The sequence below is a fragment of the Anser cygnoides genome, chromosome 33 (assembly GCF_040182565.1).
Source record: "Anser cygnoides isolate HZ-2024a breed goose chromosome 33, Taihu_goose_T2T_genome, whole genome shotgun sequence".
Taxonomy (NCBI): Eukaryota; Metazoa; Chordata; class Aves; order Anseriformes; family Anatidae; genus Anser; species Anser cygnoides.
The window spans coordinates 2,796,453-2,813,719 of NC_089905.1; the positions used below are offsets into that span (position 1 = coordinate 2,796,453).

The following is a 17,267-nucleotide window of genomic DNA, read 5'->3' on the forward strand; positions in this document are numbered from 1 at the left end:
TGGCTGCGGAGCTGCTGGGGGCTTCTGCAGGCGCCGTGCAGCCGGGACGCTCGCTGGCTTTAGGTGCTCCAGAGAGGCTGCAGCAAGGCCAGCCCAGCAGATCTGCTGCGGATGTTTTCCAGCAGCTCAACGCCTGCAGGGAGGCCGCATCCCCTCCCTCTCATCAGCTGCCTGCAGAGTCAAGTGGCCTCTCAGCACGGGAGAGCTGCTTGTCCTCCCGTGGGAGCGTGGGGACGGGGCTGGACGGGGCGCGAATCCTCGGCACCAAGTGCCCCTGGTTCCTGCTAGCCCTGTGCGGTGAGAGCTGAGCTCGGTGAATCACCGTCCATCAGAGGACGAGTGGACCCCAGTGATTGTGAAGTGCTTCAGAGCTAGACGTCAGCTCGGGGCTCGTCGTGCTGGTGACCAGCTCTGGCGTCTCCCGGTGCTGCAAAATAGCAGCAAAATGGCTCCCGAGCAGCTTGGGTGGCGTTCCCAGCAGCGGCGGCTCTGCTGCATGCCTTCCAGCCAGACCTGTGCTGGGCAGGCAGGGCTTGAGCTTCTGCTTTCCCTTCTCATTCCTTCCCTCCTTTCTCTCCGCCAGGAGGACTTTGACTCCGAGCAGTTATCGGTGCTCGCATCCTGCCTCCAGGAGCTATTTAAGGCTCACTTCCGTGGTGAGGTTTTGCCAGAAGAAATCACAGAGGAGTAAGGATTTATTTTTCTGTCTCATCCTTTCACACTGGGACTTGGGCTTTTCCCAGTAACACTTCCACCATTTTCGGAAGGCTGTGCTGGAACCAGCAGCTTGCCCTATGAAGCAATCCAGGGTTCACCAGCGGTCAGCATGGAGCTGGTCAGCAGTTATATCCCGGGCTCCAAAGAGACCGTATGCGACCTGCTGCCACAGGTCCTCGTGTCAGAGCTCAGTTTAGGGGATGCTCGGGTGGCTCCTGGCATGCAGGGTACAAAAGAATCCACCTGCCCCTGCTATGCTTGCACAAACCAGTGCCGTGCACCCTTCCTCCTGGATTTTATTGGCACAGGCTTGGACTCAGAGGTTTGGGGTTCTGGTGTCAGGACCATTCCTGTCTCCCCATCAGCTAGGGATAACCCTTGCTGGCCTGAGGACCACAGCAGACAGCGCACGGGGCTTTTTCCCTGCCATTGCTGATTTACCCCAAACCAGAGGCTGTGAGTGCCTGCAGAGCTCTGATCGTTGCGTTTGTCCCGCAGGTCTCTGGAGGAATCGGTGGGGAAGCCGCTCTACCTAATATTTAGGTATGTTTGTTCGGAGCTAGTTCAGACTCTTGTTTGCTTCCTGACCACCACCGTGGGTGAACCCCGTGGGTCTCATTCTGCCAAGACCCTGCACTTGCCCCAGCACCCCCAAAGATACCGTAACCAGGAGAGTTTATTCCTTCATTCTGCCTACGCAGTGTTTTGTGGGGTAGAAACACGTAAACCACAGGAAAATCGCAGCTCATCTGGCCATTTGGGGAAGCCGGGGATCCCTGGGGTCTCTCCCCCATACCTGAAATCAGCGGGTGGCCAGGACCTGGGGCTGGGTTCCCTGCGAGCAGCCGGTCCTCGGCAGCAGAGAGCTCTCGTGCGGTGCCCCGCGTAACGCAGCCGTCCTCTGCTCCCCAAGGAACCTCTGCCAGATGCAGGAGGATAACAGCGGCTTCTCGCTGCTGCTGGATCTCCTGTCAGAGCTCTATCAGAAGCAGCCCAAGATCGGCTACCACCTCCTGTACTATTTAAAAGCCAGGTAGGTCACAGAGGGTGGAGGGAAGCACCCAAGCCACGACGTGGCTCGCACGGCCTCCCAGAGCCAGCCCGGTGTCCCCAGCTGGCTGCCGGCGCTGGGGGGCTCCCCTCTCACCCCGGCACGTCTCCTTCTAGCAAAGCTGCGGCAGGGAAGATGAACCTGTACGAGTCCTTCGCCCAGGCCACGCAGCTGGGGGACCTGCACACGTGTCTGATGATGGACATGAAGGCCTGCCAGGAGGACGACGTGCGGCTGCTCTGCTACCTCACCCCCTCCATTTACACAGAGGTAAGGACCCCGCAGGCACCAGGAGCACCACGGGGGCAGAGGCAGGCTTCTGGGGCCAGGCTGGTTTGCTTCTGAGGTTCAGGCCTGTTACACCGCAGCAACAGGGCAGACAAACCTAAAAAAAGCTCCTTCAGGCTGAGCCCAGCCCAGCCTCCATCCACCCCCAGCCCTGCGTGGCGGGGACCAGCGGGCTGCCGTCGTCCTGCTTCCTCACGGCCCCGCTAGAGCCTCGTGCTGTCTGCGTGGTGAGGTGCTGACCTTGCTGGCCCAGATGCCTCGCGTGTTTGGCTCCGAGCACAGCATTTTCTGCGCTCCCTGGCTGCGGTTTTGCTCTCCCTCCTCTCCGGAGAGCAGCAAGTTGCAGGCTCTGCGCAGACGCCTCATCGCCGAGTCCGGGGGAAGCAGCGCTCAGAACGAGTTCTGCTGCCTGCTCCGAACCCCTGGGTTCAATGAGACATTTCATTGCTTTCAGCACTCGGTGCTGAGTCGGAGCCAGCTGGACTCGCTGCAGCAGTCGAGAGCAGGGTGCGTTTGGAACGGGGTCGCAGCTCGGTCCCAATTCTCACAGCCCAGCCGGGTCTTGGACGGAGCTGCTGCTGCCTCCCCGCTGCCAGGATGCTGACGGGGCTGCGAGGCTGCAGCCTTTCTGTGCGGTGGTTGCAGGGCAGAGGCTGCAGCCAACAAGTGTCCAGCCACCGCCTGGCTGCTGGGAGCAGCGCTGGGGGTGGGAGGGAAGGAGGGAGGGAGGGAGGCTAACATCACATCCTCGGGCTCATCGGAGGGGTCACGGTGCTGCCTGTACTTTCTCATTCCCTGGGAGGAATGAGCTGGCCCCTCTCCTCCCTCCTTTCTGGCTGGTTCAGCAGGAACATCTGCTGGGCCTTCGGGCCGTCCAGCCCCGTTCCTCACGAGTGCTCCTGAGGGCTTCTGTGGGGCCGGGGAGCACGGCAGCAGCCCGGGAGAGGGGGAGGAAAACCTGCGCACGAGCAGGCGCTGCACCACGCAGCAGCTCTCGCCCCGTGGTGCGTGCCCCAGAGGGATCCTGGCGTAGCACAGCAGCACGATCCCCCTGGTGCTTCGAACGCTGGCTTTAATGCCCTCACCCCGAAGCGGGGTCAGGCTGCTGCTGCCGCCCCCGTGGGTGCACTGACCGGCACGAGTCCGGCAGGACGTCCCGAGAGCAGCCCGTCTGAACAGCCCGATCCCGACTGCGCAGCGGGAGCTCGCCGCCACCAACTTCCCTGGCCTTTCGCCCCGCCTGTTGATTTTTTGATTTGCTTGCAGTTCTGCGTAACGCACGAGGGCCTGGGACAGCCAGCGAGGATGCAGAAAAATGGGGAATTGTAACCGTTGTGCTCTGGCTGACTTCCGCCAGCCAAAATCGAAGCGGCCTCGCTCCTCGCGCTGCCCTGGTCAGCGCTGGCTGCGTCCCGCCGAGGTGCTGGGCTCTGGCTCTCGGCAGCCTGGCGCTGCTCTGCCTCGCAGCAGCTGGCTCGCTCCCGACTGCTCGCAGAACATGGCCCGTCAGAGCTCCTGCGCTTTCTTGGCTGCTTCTCCCCCCCCAAGCCACTTCCCTCACCGTGCTGAGGAAGCGGTGCTGGTTCTGGTCCAGCCGCCGGAGGACCGGCGCTCAGCGGGGCTGCGCTGCCCCTCGCGAGGAGGGACGCGCGTGTCGAAGCTGGCGCTGAGGAGGAGCCGTGCTGCAGCTCTGGGGATAGGAGAGCTCGGCTGGCCTCTCCCTCCGGCCCTCTCCTGAGCCCTGCCTTGCTTTTGAACCTTTGCAGTTCCCAGACGAGACCCTGCGAAGCGGCGAGCTGCTCAACATGATCGTGGCCGTCATAGACTCGGCGCAGGTAAGGCGGGGACCTGAGCTGGGGTGGGGGGCAGCACGTTCCCGTTATGGCAGCGCTCGCTTCTGCTCCCAGGAGGTTTAAACCCCAAATGGCCTGGCCTTGGAGGGTGTGGGGCAGTGGGGTCTGCTCGCTCAGGCCTTCGTGCTCCCATTCTGGGTCTGGGATGCCCACGATGGCCGGCGCTGCTCCAGGAGCTCCGGACTCTTCCCCTGGGACCAGGATTAGGTCCTTTGGCCGGGAGGTGCTTGGCGCAGCTGGGGAGGTGCCGTGCCCTGATGGGTGCAGGAGGATGCAGGGAGCCCGTCAGTGCTGTGCTGCGAGCCCAGTGGGGCTTGGATCACACCCGGCTCCCCATCCCGGCGGGAGACCCCGCTGAGCAGAGAGCCAAGCCCTCGTTAGACCCTCCTGGAAGGAGCCTCTCCCCACGGGCACGCCGAGCTGCCACAAGCAACCCAAAAATAGCCCCGGCGAAAGCTGGGGGCAGGGAGGTGGGCACCAGCAAGAATGCTGTGCTGCGTGTTTCTGCTGTCTAGGCTCGTCTGGAGTGTGATCTGCTGATAACCCCGTAACTCGCCCTATTTATACACCATTCCTGGCCAGCCGCGCTTTTCCCAGCTGTGCCGGAGCCAGAACGCCTCGCCAGCAAGTTTTGCTTGGCGGGCCGGAGCTGGAGCTGGGCGCAGGAAAGGTTTGGGCCGCGCTGCCCTGACCCCCCCAGCCCAGCCCTGCTCTTGCTCCTCCGCTCCTGGGCTCTGCCGCGCTCTGTGGCGCAAAGGTTTTGTGTTTCCCAGCAGAGGCCCGTAGCGTTTCCTCTCCCCTCCCTTCTCTGATTCCTTCTCTCCTTCCTGTTATTCTTCAGCTGTTTCCCCGCGATGCTCTGGCTGCGTGGCCTCCTCGCCCAGCCCACGGGGGCCCCACGAACCCGCTGCCACGAGGGGAGCGCTGGCGGCGTGCGGAGCGGGTCCCTGCTGCTGGTGGGGCTGTGCCAGGAGGGGGACAGCAAGGCCTGGCCCAGCCCGTGGGGATCTGCTGCCCGTCCTGCGCCCCCAGCCCGGGCATTGATGTGTGAAGGCGTTAACCTCTCGTTACTTCCCTGGTCCCTCACAGCAGCTGCCTCTCCTTGGTGCTTCCTGAAGCGGCCCTGATTTAGGAGCCACCTGCAGCACGCAGGGGTTTGGGGCTCTGCTGGATCCCTGCTCCCGCCGGGATGATGCTGGCGGAGCGATAGCATCTTCGCTTGCTCTCTAGGCCCGGCTGTTCCCATGTAAGAGGGCTCCTGTGAGCCTGAGCATCCCGCTAACCCCCTTTGCTCTGCCACCCAGTTGCAGGAGCTGGTGTGCCATGTGATGATGGGGAACCTCGTCATGTTTCGGAAAGACTCGGTGCTGAACATCCTCAGTGAGTAGCGCTCCCGCCACCGGGGCAGGCACGAGGGCAGGGGGGGAAGTGGGGCCGTTCCCGGGCACCCCCAAACCTTCCTGTCCCCCCTGGGCTTTGCAGAGAGAGCCCGAGAGGACCAGTCCCTGGAAAGCCTTTGCCACGGTTTTGCCCTTTCTGGCTGCTCACAGAGCAACCGAGAGTGGTTCTTGCTGGCCCTGTTACGCTGAGGTCTGGATTTCCTCATTGTATTATTGCCACTGCTTAAAGGATCACTGCCCTAAACCGGATTGTTAGATTTAGCCGTGCGATCCGAGCTGTGAGCTCTAATGGGTTTTACCGAGCTGGCTGTGTGACGGCTCAGGAGCCCTGGCTCTTTGCAGGGCCAGGCAAAGCCTAATCCGGGGCTCCGCAGCCCGCCTGGGCTGAGAGAAAACAGAGGGGAGAGTCCTGAAATCCCGCCCGGCCACGCAGCCTCACCCCGTGCTCCCAGCTGCTGGCTCTCCGGGGCTGTGACCGCATCCTGCTCGCTCCTGCAGCATCGCGGCACGGCCGGGTGCCGCTCTGCGCCACGCAGCAGCCGCTGGGGCAGTGCTGGAGGCCGGGCCCTGCCTGGGAGGCTGCAGCCTCTGCTCCCAGCCCTGCAGGGCTGAGGGCAGCCAGGAGGCGGTGACAGAAAGGGACCGGTGGCCTGGCAGGTTGTAATTGGGGTTTTCCGTCATCCGATGACTGTGACAGCCCGGGAGAGAGGGAGAGCAAAAGCTTTGGACTCCGCTGGTGTTTGGCCTGGCCCTGGAGCACTCGTGGGGCTCTCGGGCGGGCACCACCCAGCCGTGGCGCTCTCAGCAGCTGCACAGGAGGGGGCTGGTGCCCGCGACCTCTCCCGAGCAGCGTTCCTTGCCTTTCCCCCCGGACCACCAGTGCGTGACCCAGTTCCTCTTGCTGCTTTTTAATTGCACTTTGGCAGCCTCGGAGGTGTTGTGCTGCTACCTCCGCCAGGCACTGGCTGCGTACAGCAGAAATGCCCCTAAAGCCTCCAGCCAGTGCTGTGCTTTCCCTGCGTGTGCCCCATGGCCCCCCAGTCCCTGCCGGCCACGACCGCGGTGCTCGGGGCTGGGGCAGTTCCGCACAGGAGGCAGCGAACACCTCCAGAGAGATCCCCCATCGCCTCGATCCGACAGCTGCCCAGATCCAGCTTTGCTGTTACACAAGCTGCAAGCAGCAGACTAAGCCCATTAATTACAGAGCCTCGTTAATTCTCTTCCTCTGAGCCCTGAGCAGCTGCGTTAGTGACTCTGCCATCCTGCTGCCCGTGCCTCAGCTGGCAGAGCCGGCGCTGGCGCCAACCGCAGGGTCCTGGGGACCTGAGCGGCTGTGGCACGGTGCTGGCGGTGCAGCTGCCCCGGCACAGCGCAAATCCGGCTGTCCCCAGCACACCCGCTGGGATTTCACCCCAAGGACTGCTCTGCCCTCCTCGGTGCCCTGCTCCGGGCTGGAGGAATGGGGGTAACGTGCCCGGGACGCAGCGATGTCCCTGGAGGACCTCCCAGAGGGGCCGGCAGAGCCGCGTGGGGTGGCTCTGGCAGGTCCCAATCATTCCTCCAAGCACCCTGCAGCTCCCCTTCACCTCCCTGCGCTTGCCCCTAGTTCAAAGCCTGGATTGGGAGACCTTCGAGCAGTACTGCACCTGGCAGCTCTTCCTGGCACACAGCATCCCCCTGGAGACCATCATCCCCATCCTGCAGCACCTCAAGTACAAAGGTGAGCCGCCCCCCGGGGCGGGAGAGGCGCAGCGCTGGGTCGCCGAGGCCTCGCGGCGCGGTGCTGAGGATGTGCGTGCTTCCCTTGCAGAGCACCCCGAGGCGTTGTCCTGCCTGCTGCTGCAGCTGAGGCGAGAGAAGTAAGTGCTGCTGCCTGCTCAGCGCTGATCTGCGGAGGCTGTGGTGGCAGAAAGCTTGCAGGGCTGTCCCCCGGCACGCTGCGGCTGGTGGCTTTAACCGAGCAGCGTTGGCGTGACGGGGACAAGGAGATGCCACCCCCTCCGGCCACAAGTTCCCTGCAACAGCAAAGGGGAAAAGCCCTTCTTGCTGGCACCAAGTGGTTCCCAGCTCTCTCTTGGGAGCGCCCACGTGCAAGTCCTCGCCCTGGATCCTCTTAGGGACGGAGCAGGGTGCCACGTGGCGCCCCTGCGGTGGCGGCTTTCCCAAAGGCTGCAGCTCCCTGCTGCGACCTGGCTCCGGGAGCGACGTTTGTCGAGGGCGAGCTCGCAGCCTGCTGAGCCCCAGCGCTGCTTGTCTGCCACCCTGCGTGTCCTGCAGCCCGATACGTGACGGGGGACGGGCTGTCACCTGCCTCCCGGGGGGGGGCAGTGGTAGAGCTGCCTCGGCATTGCTCCATGCTGTCCCTGCCTGCATCGGCCGTGTCCCGCCGCTCGGAGCGGAGAGCACTTTATTTGTTTTCATTAATGCAGTGCGTGGGGCTGGCTAATCTAATCCCAGCTCCAAACGGTGTGAGCGAAACGCCAGCGATGGCAGAGGCGAGCTCCAGCCTCGCACACGCAGCAGCACCGGGTGGTTTCCCACGGGGAGCGAGGAGCCGGGCCGGGAGCTCGCTGCCGGCTGCTCCCCGGGAGGGTCCTTTACCAACGGCCTCAGGGTGCTGCTGGCCTCCCCTGCCCCCGGGACCCCGGATGGAGGCCCTAGGGCTGGAGCCGAGGGCACCCACCTGGCCTCTTCCTTCCCCCTCCCCGCTTCGCCGCAGGCCCAGCGAGGAGATGGTGAAGATGGTGCTGAGCCGGCCGTGCCACCCCGACGACCAGTTCACCACGAGCATCCTGCGGCACTGGTGCATCAAGCACGACGACCTGCTGGCCGAGCACATCAAGTCGCTGCTCATCAAGAACAACAGCCTGCCGCGAAAACGCCAAAGGTGAGGGCAGCAGCGGGGGGCTCTGCGGGGCCGGGATGCTGAGGGGTCCGGCGGGATGTCACCCAGGCACGCCAGCCCACCCCCCTTCGGGGCCGGGGCGGTGCCGCTGCCACCCGCACGCAGGCAGAGCCCCGAGCGAGCGGCTCCGCTCCCGAGCTGACATCCCACCAGCGAGACCCTTCTGTTGTGAGCCCCTTCCCCGAGCTGTTTGGGGAAGAGCTTTCATTTCAGCTGCTGGTGCGCGCGGTGCCAAGCCGCGGCACTCCCCTGCTGCGTCAGCGGCCTCCGCTCGGCCCTGCTGTGCCTGCCTGCCAAGCAGCGTGATGTTTCTGGAGCGTTTTTGGGTGCAAATCTTCCAGATGTGGCTGACCGGGTGTGCTTGGTCTCTCCTGGGACACTGCAGCCGCTGGGGTCAGAGCCTGTCGGCGCAGGGGGGCTGGAGGAGGCAGCCGGGCTCTGTAGCCTGCAGGAGCTCGCTGTGCTCCGCTCTGCTCCCCAGGCGCTTTCCCGGCCTTTCATCCAGCCTCAAAAGCAAACATCAGACCCAGAGGCAGCCTCTCCCGGGGGCACAGCCCGCACGGTGCCCGGCAGCGGCCACCAGCTCCCGCTCCCTTCGCTGCGCCGTGCCCCTCCGCAGCGGTGCTGCAGCCCCCCGGTGCCGGGGTCTCCTCCTGCAGCCCCCGGTGCTCAGCAGGCTGCCAGGCCGGGGCCGGGCGGCCCTTTGCTGGAGTAGGAAGGCCACCTAGTGTCCTGGGGAAGCAGAGCAGCACCGCGAGGGCTGCGTGTCCCCAAGGACCGCTGGCAGCCGGCACCGGGACAGCGTCCGTCCCGCTGGCACCGCGGGGTCCCCCCCCCCATCTCCTGCGAGGCTGCTGGGGAAGTCTGCTCGTCCGTGGGTTCCCTTCTCCTCCTCCACGTGTTAATTAGCGGTCCTCTGCGGTGGAACAACGCAGCTCTTTTCCTGGCGTTTCTGTTCCAGGATCCGGGCTGAAGCCAGGTCTAATCCTTGCTAATTAACCGGCGGCCAGCTGAGGCTGGTAGTGCCCCGTGCTGGCACCGCGCCGTGTCCTGGGGCTGCGCACGGGGCACTCAGTGCTCCGCAGAGCCCCCAGGGAGGAGGCAGCGAGCACCCTGAGCAGGATTTATCCCCTTGCTCCCAGAGCAGACTGGCTCCAGGCATCCCTCGTGTGCTGGGGCAGGAGGAGGGCCCCTACACTGCTCTGCACCCGCAGGGACAGGGCAGAATCACCCCCTGCTATGGGTGCTGGTCCCCACACCGCATGCCTTGAAGGACAGCCCCGTTACCTCTGCCGGCGCCATGCCCTGCATCTCCTTGGGGATTTGGGGCTCTCGGTCATCCCTCAAGCACCGCATCTGCTCAGACAGCTCCTGCAGCCTGTCTTGGGGGGGGGGGGCAAAGCAGGGACGGGTCGGGGTGGGCAGGAGGAGCAGGTCCATGGCTCCTGACCCCCCAGGACCAACTGCGCTCCCGCTCTTCCCCCAGCCTGCGCAGTTCCAGCAGCAAACTGGCCCAGCTGACCCTGGAGCAGATCCTGGAGCACCTGGACAACCTCCGCCTCAACCTGACCAACACCAAACAGAACTGTAGGTACCGCCGCCCGTCCCCATTGCCGTGCGGTGCCTCGGGGCACGTGCAGATCCCAGATGGGGACTGGGATGCTCCGGGATGCTGAGACCCCCCGCCTTGGCTCACAAAACCCTCGGCACCCAGCTGGGAGACCAAAAACCTGCCACGGGGGGGAGACCCGGCTCCTGCTGTCAGGTCCCTGACTCCCCTTTTTCTGGTTCCTCAACAGTTTTCAGCCAAACCCCCATCCTGCAAGCCCTGCAGCACGTCCAGGCCAGCTGCGACGAAGCCCACAAGATGAAGTAAGTCGGCGGTGCCCCGTCCCGGTGCGCGCGCCTGCCCTGGCAGCACCTGACCCCGTCCCCGCTTCCTTCCAGGTTCAGCGACCTCTTCTCCCTGGCCGAGGAGTATGAAGACTCCTCCACCAAACCCCCAAAGAGCCGCCGAAAAGCCACCCTCTCCAGCCCCCGGAGCCGCAAGAACGCGGCCCAGCCGGCCAACAACGAGGAGGAATCGGCTTCCAGCAGCGCCTCGGTAAGTGGGGGGCTGCGGGGAGCCGTGTCCGCACCCCGAGGAGGCGCAGGTCCGGGTGCCGCGTGCCAGGGACCCCTCCGATGGTCGTGACCACCGCTTCCCCCTCTTACCCCGGACAGGAGGAAGAAGACACCAAGCCCAAACCCACCAAACGGAAAAGAAAAGGCTCCTCGGCCGTGGGCTCGGACAGTGACTGAGGGCGCAGCCCCGCCGCCGCCTCCCGCGGCCGCTCTCGGACAAAAAGCCATCGCCAGGACAGAAACGAGAGCGCGCGGCCCCTCGCCCGCTCTCTCCGCATCCCCTCCGCCAGCCTCGGAGCCCCTGGGGATGGGGGGCCCCCCCCCGGCCCCCGCCGCGGTCGCTGTGCTTCCACACCAACCCTCCCCACTTGACTTTGGCTCCCCGTTAACGGCGGCGGCCGGGGCTGGAGCGCGTCACCCCCAGACCACAGGACCCGGCCCCGACCCCTCCCTGGCTCGAGCGGCGGAGGGGGACGGGGGTCCCCAAGGAGGGGATGCGGTGTGGCCGGGCCCCCCCCCTGCCCTGGCAGGGGCCTCGGGGCAGGCAGCCCCCGGCTGTCCATCCCACGCCTCCTATTTTCATATAAGAAATGTAAATAAAGGGTGCGAACCAGCTGGCTGCTCCGGGATGCTTCGCGGAGGGGGACGGAGTGGCCGAGGGCCCAGGGGCGCTCCCCCCGGGGCACGGAGCTGCTGTGGGGGGCTCGGCTCGGTGGCGCTGCCCACGCTGGAGCTCATAGCCCACGTGGGGGGCGGGGGGGTGGGCCGCTTTCCATTTTCACCCCCAGAGCTATTAGCGATTTTTAAGTGTTTTTTTTTTAAAAAAAACAACAATAAAAACTCTTCCACTGTTTTGTACCCAGCGCCCCCGCTTTGTGCCGCGGCTCCTGGAGGGCTCCGTCGTGCTGAGCCCCCCCCCCCAGCTGTCCCCATTCCATGGTGGCAGCCCCCCCCCATGCGAGGGGGCTGCAGTGCTGCTGCCCCCCCCCCCCCCCCCGAGCCACGGGGGAGGGAAGGGGCCAGGAGCAGAAGGGGGAGGCGGGGGGGGGGGCGGGGGTGGAATGGGGGGGCTGTGGTCAGGGGGCTGGGGCTGGGGGGGGGGGCATGGGGAGGGGGACGGGGTTGGGATGGGGGGGACGTGGGGAGGAGGACGAGGACTTGTGGGGGTAAGGAGAACGGTGATGCGATGGGGGGGCCGTGGGGAAGGGCACAGGGATGAAATGGGGGGGCCGGGGCCGTGTGGGGGGGGCATGGCAAAGGGGAGAGGGGTGGAAGGGGGGGGGTCATGGTGAGGATGTTGGGGACATGGGGGGGGGGCGCTGTGGAATGGTGGTGTGAAGGGGGGGGCCGTGGGGAAGGGCACAGGGATGAAATGGGGGGGCTGTGATACGGGGGTTGGGGCCGTGACGGGGGGCATGGCGAGGGGCACGGGGCTGCAATGGGGGGGACGGGGGGGGGGGCTGCGGCGGGGAGAACGGTGATGCGATGGGGGGGCGAGGGGCACGGGGCTGGAATGGGGGGGACGTGGGGAGGAGGCCAGGGACGAAATGGGGAGGGGCGAGCAGGATGGGGGGGCTGGGGGGGGCTGGAGGGGGCTTTACGCGGCGGGGGCGGGCAGAGCCGCGGCGGGGCCGGCCCCGGGGCGGGGGCGGGGGCGGGGGCGGCTCCTCCCGGGGGCGGCCCCTGCCGGGGCTGTCGGTGGCGGCGGGGGGCGGCTGAGGGGGGGGGGGGGGGTCCGGGGGTCGCGGCCATGGCGCTGGCGGCGCTGCTGGCGGCGGGGCTGGCGGCGCTGGCGCTGCTGCAGCGGCTGCTGTGGCCGCGGCTCTGGGCGGACGCCGCCTTCGTGGCGCGGGCGGCGCGGTGCCGGCGGCGGGCGGCGGCGGCGGCGGGGGGGGGTCCGGGGGGCGGCAGCCTGGCGGCTCGGTTCCTGCGGGCGGCGCGGGCGGCCCCGGCGCGGCCGTTCCTGCGGGCGGCGGCCGGGCCCGTGCCCTACGGGCGGGCGGCGGCGGCGGTGGCGCGGGTGGCGAACGCGCTGCGGGGGCGGCCGCTGGCGGGGGGCGGCGGGGAGCTGGGGCCCGGCGTGGCCGTGGGGCTGCTGGCGGGCAACGAGCCCGGTTTCGTCTGGGGCTGGCTCGGGCTGGCGGCGCTGGGGGCCCGGGCCGCCTTCCTGGGCACGGCGCTGCGCCCCAAGGCGCTCCGCCACTGCCTGCGCGCCTGCGGGGCCAGGGCGCTGCTGGTGGCGCACGGTGAGGAGCGGGGGGGGGGCACCGGGGGCAGCTGGGGGGGCACCGGGATGCTGGGAGTACGGGGGGGGGGGGCACCGGGGTGCTGGGAGCAGGGGGGGGGGGCCGGGGGGGCCGGGGGGAGCAAGGGATGGGGGCACCAGGAGGGGGCAGGAGATGGGGCACCGGGATACTGGGAGTACTGGCGGTGGGGGGACTGGGGGCACCAAGGGATGGGGGCACTGGGGACACCGGTAATGGGGCACCCGGATACTGGGAGTACCGGGGATGGGGGCACCGGGGGGAAGCAGGGGGGTCAGGGGTACCAAGGGATGGTGGCACCTGGGGGACCAGACAATGGGGCACTGGGATACTGGGAGTACTGGGGATGGGGGGCTGGGGGGGATCCAAGGGATGGGGGCACCGGCGGGGCCAGGGGATGGGGCACTGGGACGCTGGGAGTGCCAGGGATGGGGGGACCAGGGGATGGGGCACTGGGAGCACCTGGGTACCAGAGCTAAGGGCACCGGGGTACCTATGGGATGGGAGCACTGGGAAGCTGGGAGTACTGGGAGAAGGAGCACCAAGAGGTGGGGGCATCAAGGGTACCGAGAGGACTGGAGGAACCGGGATACTGGGATTACTGGGGGAGGGAGCACCGGGGTACTGGGATAGTGAGGTACCAGGGATGGAGGCACCAGAATACCAGAGATAAAGGCAATGGGGGTGTTTAGGAGATGGGGACACTGGGAGTACTGGGATGGAGGTACGGGGGTACCAGGGATGGGGGTACCAAGGGGTCATACTGGGGTACCAGGGGCATGGTGGGTGGAGGCACTGGGATCCCACGGGTACCGACAAGGCCACCGAGGCAGCACAGGGATGAGGGGTGCCAGGGTACCGGGGGCACCAGGGATTGGGGTACTGGGGACTCCGGAGGTACCTGGGTACCAGGTGTGGGGGCTCGGGGGTAGCAGGGGTGCAGAGGGATGGTGGTACTGGGATGGGGCCATGGGGGGGGCACCGGTACCGAGCTCAGGATGGCCACCTGGGATGGGGTGGGACATGGGGCGGTGCTGGGGGGGTGCACTGGGGTGTCTCCAGCATGGGGGCGATGCGGGGTCAGGGAGCTGGGGGTGCCCAGGAGGGTCCTGGCCATGTGCCCCATCCCCTTGCCTCATGGCAAAACCAGGGTTTGGGGTGCCAAGGGGGCAGCCCTGGCTGGGAGGGGGGAGGTCCCCGAAGGCTGATGCCACCCACAGATGTGGGTGCCCAGCTTCTGCCCCACCAGGACAGGCCTGGGGGGGGCACTGGGGCCATGCCCAGGGCCTGACCCCACCCCATCCCATGCCCCCTTCCCCAGACCTGTTTCACATGGTGGAGCCGATCCTGCCCAGCCTGCAGGAGGATGGCATCGTGGTGTGGGTGCTGGGCGCGGGGCCGTACCCCCCCGGCGTGGTGGCCCTGCAGGAGCTGCTGGATGAGGCCTCGGAGGAGCTGGAGCCTGAGGACGTGTGGCAGCCCGAGGACATGAACGACACCTGCCTCTACATCTTCACCTCGGGCACCACCGGTGGGGACAGCACTGGCGGGACGGGGACAGCACTGGCAGGACGGGGGCACTGCAGGGAATGGGGCCCGAGGGGGGGCTCAGCATCCTCCCCCGTCTACCCACCAGGTCTACCCAAGGCCGCCCGCGTCTCCCACCTCAAGTCCATCATGTGCCTGAGCTTCTACGAGCTGGTGGGCGCCTCCAGCCGCGACGTGGTGTACCTGGCGCTGCCGCTCTACCACATGGCCGGGTCGCTGCTGGGCATCGTCGGCTGCATCGGCATCGGTGAGCAGCGCTGGGGGCCTCTGGGTGGCATTTGGGGGGGCGAGGGGGGGGCTGATTCCTCCTCTTCGTGCAGGGGCCACGTGCGTGCTGAAGGAGAAGTTCTCGGCCAGCCAGTTCTGGGACGATTGCCGTGCCGAGGGCGTCACCGTCTTCCAGTACATCGGGGAGCTCTGCCGCTACCTGGTCAACCAGCCCCAGGTCTGGGGTTGCTGGGGGGGGGGAGGCAGGACCGGGAGGGGTTCCAGAGCCCCCCCCCCCCCAGTGCTGACCCTGCCTCCCGCAGCGCCCTGGGGAGCGGCAGCACGGGCTGCGGCTGGCGGTGGGCAGCGGGCTGCGCCCCGACGTCTGGCGGCGCTTCCTGGAGCGCTTCGGGGCCATCCGCATCGTGGAGACCTACGGGCTGACCGAGGGCAACGTCACCCTCTTCAACTACACCGGCACGCCGGGCGCCGTGGGGCGCAGCAGCTTCATCTACAAGGTGCTGGGGGCGGGGGGGGGGACGGGGCTGGGGGCTGGGGTGGGGAATTCCCCGTCCCCATCCCCGTCCCAGCATCCTGACGCCGCGCTCCCCAGCTCTTCTCACCCTTCGAGATCGTGCGCTACGACGTGGCCGAGGGAGCCCCGGTGCGGGACGCGGCTGGGCGCTGCATCCGCGTGGGGACGGGTGAGTCGGGGGGCTGGGGACGGAGCTGGGGGGGTGGGGGTCCCAGGGAAGTTGGGGGTCCCAGGGAGGGTGGGGGTCCCAGGGCCATCTCCCTAACACAGCCCCCGTCCCCGCAGGCGAGACGGGGCTGCTGATCGCCCCGGTGACCCCCCGGACCCCCTTCCTGGGCTACGCCGGCAGCCGGGAGCTGTCGGAGCAGAAGCTGCTGCGCGGGGTCTTCGCCGAGGGCGACACCTACTTCAGCACCGGCGACCTGATGGAGCAGGATGCGGCCCAGTTCGTCCGCTTCCGCGACCGCACCGGCGACACGTACAGGTGGTGCTGAGCACGTGGCCCCCACCATGGGGACCGTGCGACCCCCCCTTTTCCCCTTCCCAGAGCATCCCCCCCATCACGATGGGGTGCTCAGCCCCCCTCCAACCCCCCCCAGGTGGAAAGGCGAGAACGTGGCCACCACAGAGGTGGCCGAAGCCCTGGCGGCCCACGAGGCGCTGCAAGAAGTCACCGTCTACGGCGTCAGCGTGCCAGGTAGCGCTGCCCCCCCCCAGCCACCCCGCTGCCCCCCACCCCCCATCACCCAGCGGTGCCCCCCCCAGCTCTGCCCATCGCTCCCCAGGCCACGAGGGCCGTGCCGGGATGGCGGCGCTGGTGCTGCGCCCCGGCTGCCGGCTGGACGGCGCCGGGCTCTACCGGCACGTGGTGGAGCTGCTGCCCCCCTACGCCCGCCCCCGCTTCCTCCGGCTGCAGGTAACGGGGGGCCGGGGGGGGGACACGGCGACAGGGGGGGACGCGGGGAGGGGAGGGGGCCCAGCACCTCCGTGTCGCCGCGCCAGGAGCGCCTGGAGATGACGGCGACCTTCAAGCAGCAGAAGGTGCGCCTGGCGCAGGAGGGCTTCGACCCGGCGCGCGTCCCCGACCCCCTCTTCCTGCTGGACGAGGCCGCCCGGGCCTACGTGCCCCTCGGCCCCGCGCTCTGGGAGGACGTCGTGGCCGGGCGGCTCCGGATTTAGGCCGGTGCCCCGAGGGGCCGGGTGGTCCAGCAGGGGGTGGCCCACGGCGATCCGTGGCTGTCCTGAAGTCCCCACGTCCGTCCTGCGGTCCCTAGGTCCGTCCTGCGGTCCTCATGCCTGTCCTACAGGCCCCCTGCCCATCCTACAGCCCCCATGTCCGTCCCGCGGCCCTCACATCCATCCTAAAGCCACCGCGTCCATCCTACAGGCTCCATCCTACAGCCCCTATGTCCGTCCTACAGGCCCCATATCCGTCCCGCGGCCCTCACACCCATCCTACAGCCCCGATGTCCATCCTACAGGCTCCATCCTACAGCCCCTATGTCCGTCCTACAGGCCCCATGTCCGTCCTGCAGTCCTCACATCCATCCTACAGGCCCCACATCCATCCTGTGGTCCCTAGGTCTGTCCTGCGGTCCTCATGTCTGTCCCACAGCCCCCACGTCCATCCTACAGTCTCCATGTCTGTCCCGCGGCCCTCACATCCATCCTACAGCCCCCACGTCCATCCTACAGCCCCCACGTCCATCCTACAGCCCCCACGTCCATCCTGCGGTCCCTATGTCCAGCCTACAGCTCCCATGTCCGTCCTGCAGCCCCCACGTCCGTCCTGTGGCCCTCACGTCCATCCTAAGGTCCCCACGTCCATCCCGCAGTCCCCAAATCTGTCCTGCGCTCCCTATAGCCACCCTACAGCCCCCACAGCTGTCCTGGGGTCCCCCCATCCATACTGCGGTCCCCCTGTCCGTCCTGGGGTCCCCACATCTGTCCTGGGGTCCCCCCGTCCGTCCTGCCAGCCCCAGCTCCCCCCCCATCTCCCTGTCCCCCCCCATGGGGCTCCTGTCCCAGCCGCCGGTGCCTTCCCCCTCCTCGGGGCCCTTTCTACGTGAAATTCTCCCATTTCGGGTTGGTTTTTTGGCAAATAAAGACTTTTTGTAGCAAGCCTCATTGCCGCGTCTGTCACCCCCATCCCACCCCGCGCTGGGCGGGGGGCACCCATGGGGGGCACCGAGGGCTCGGGGCAGGGGGTGACACCAAGGCCAGCAATGACGCTTGGCCTCGATTCGGGGGATTTTTGCCCCAAAAAAAACTCCGGCTGGGACACACACCCGCCTCCCGCAGCCCCAATGCACCACAGCAGCCGCATCCAAAGTTATAAATCATTCCTTTCTTTATTAAACATAGCTTGCAAGTGA

General features: G+C 67.2%; 2 protein-coding genes across 4 annotated transcripts in view; both read left to right on the forward strand.

Moving 5' to 3' along the window:
- The window catches only part of INTS3 (integrator complex subunit 3), a 39,224-nt gene extending 28,271 nt beyond the window's left edge, over nucleotides 1-10,953 (forward strand). For 2 of the 3 annotated variants that reach the window (XM_066985947.1, XM_066985948.1), the window contains 13 exons: nucleotides 584-687; nucleotides 1,216-1,260; nucleotides 1,631-1,750; nucleotides 1,885-2,038; nucleotides 3,823-3,891; nucleotides 5,214-5,289; nucleotides 6,916-7,029; nucleotides 7,120-7,168; nucleotides 8,029-8,196; nucleotides 9,701-9,801; nucleotides 10,014-10,086; nucleotides 10,162-10,318; nucleotides 10,438-10,953. In XM_066985947.1, the coding sequence (XP_066842048.1) occupies nucleotides 584-687; nucleotides 1,216-1,260; nucleotides 1,631-1,750; nucleotides 1,885-2,038; nucleotides 3,823-3,891; nucleotides 5,214-5,289; nucleotides 6,916-7,029; nucleotides 7,120-7,168; nucleotides 8,029-8,196; nucleotides 9,701-9,801; nucleotides 10,014-10,086; nucleotides 10,162-10,318; nucleotides 10,438-10,515 (1,308 nt within the window). In that variant the 3' untranslated portion in view covers nucleotides 10,516-10,953. Of the gene's footprint in view, nucleotides 1-583; nucleotides 688-1,215; nucleotides 1,261-1,630; nucleotides 1,751-1,884; nucleotides 2,039-3,822; nucleotides 3,892-5,213; nucleotides 5,290-6,915; nucleotides 7,169-8,028; nucleotides 8,197-9,700; nucleotides 9,802-10,013; nucleotides 10,087-10,161; nucleotides 10,319-10,437 lie in introns of all 3 variants that reach the window. The other variant, XM_066985946.1, reaches the window with a different exon arrangement.
- Nucleotides 10,954-12,066: 1,113 nt separating this feature from the next.
- SLC27A3 (solute carrier family 27 member 3) lies at nucleotides 12,067-17,014 on the forward strand. The gene is made up of 10 exons (XM_066986093.1): nucleotides 12,067-12,584; nucleotides 13,924-14,133; nucleotides 14,239-14,397; nucleotides 14,471-14,595; nucleotides 14,681-14,875; nucleotides 14,971-15,061; nucleotides 15,178-15,376; nucleotides 15,492-15,589; nucleotides 15,678-15,808; nucleotides 15,895-17,014. The coding sequence occupies exons 1-10, from the start codon at nucleotides 12,089-12,091 to the stop codon at nucleotides 16,069-16,071; spliced, it is 1,881 nt and encodes a 626-aa protein (XP_066842194.1). The 5' UTR covers nucleotides 12,067-12,088; the 3' UTR covers nucleotides 16,072-17,014.
- The last annotated feature ends 253 nt before the right edge of the window (nucleotides 17,015-17,267 follow it).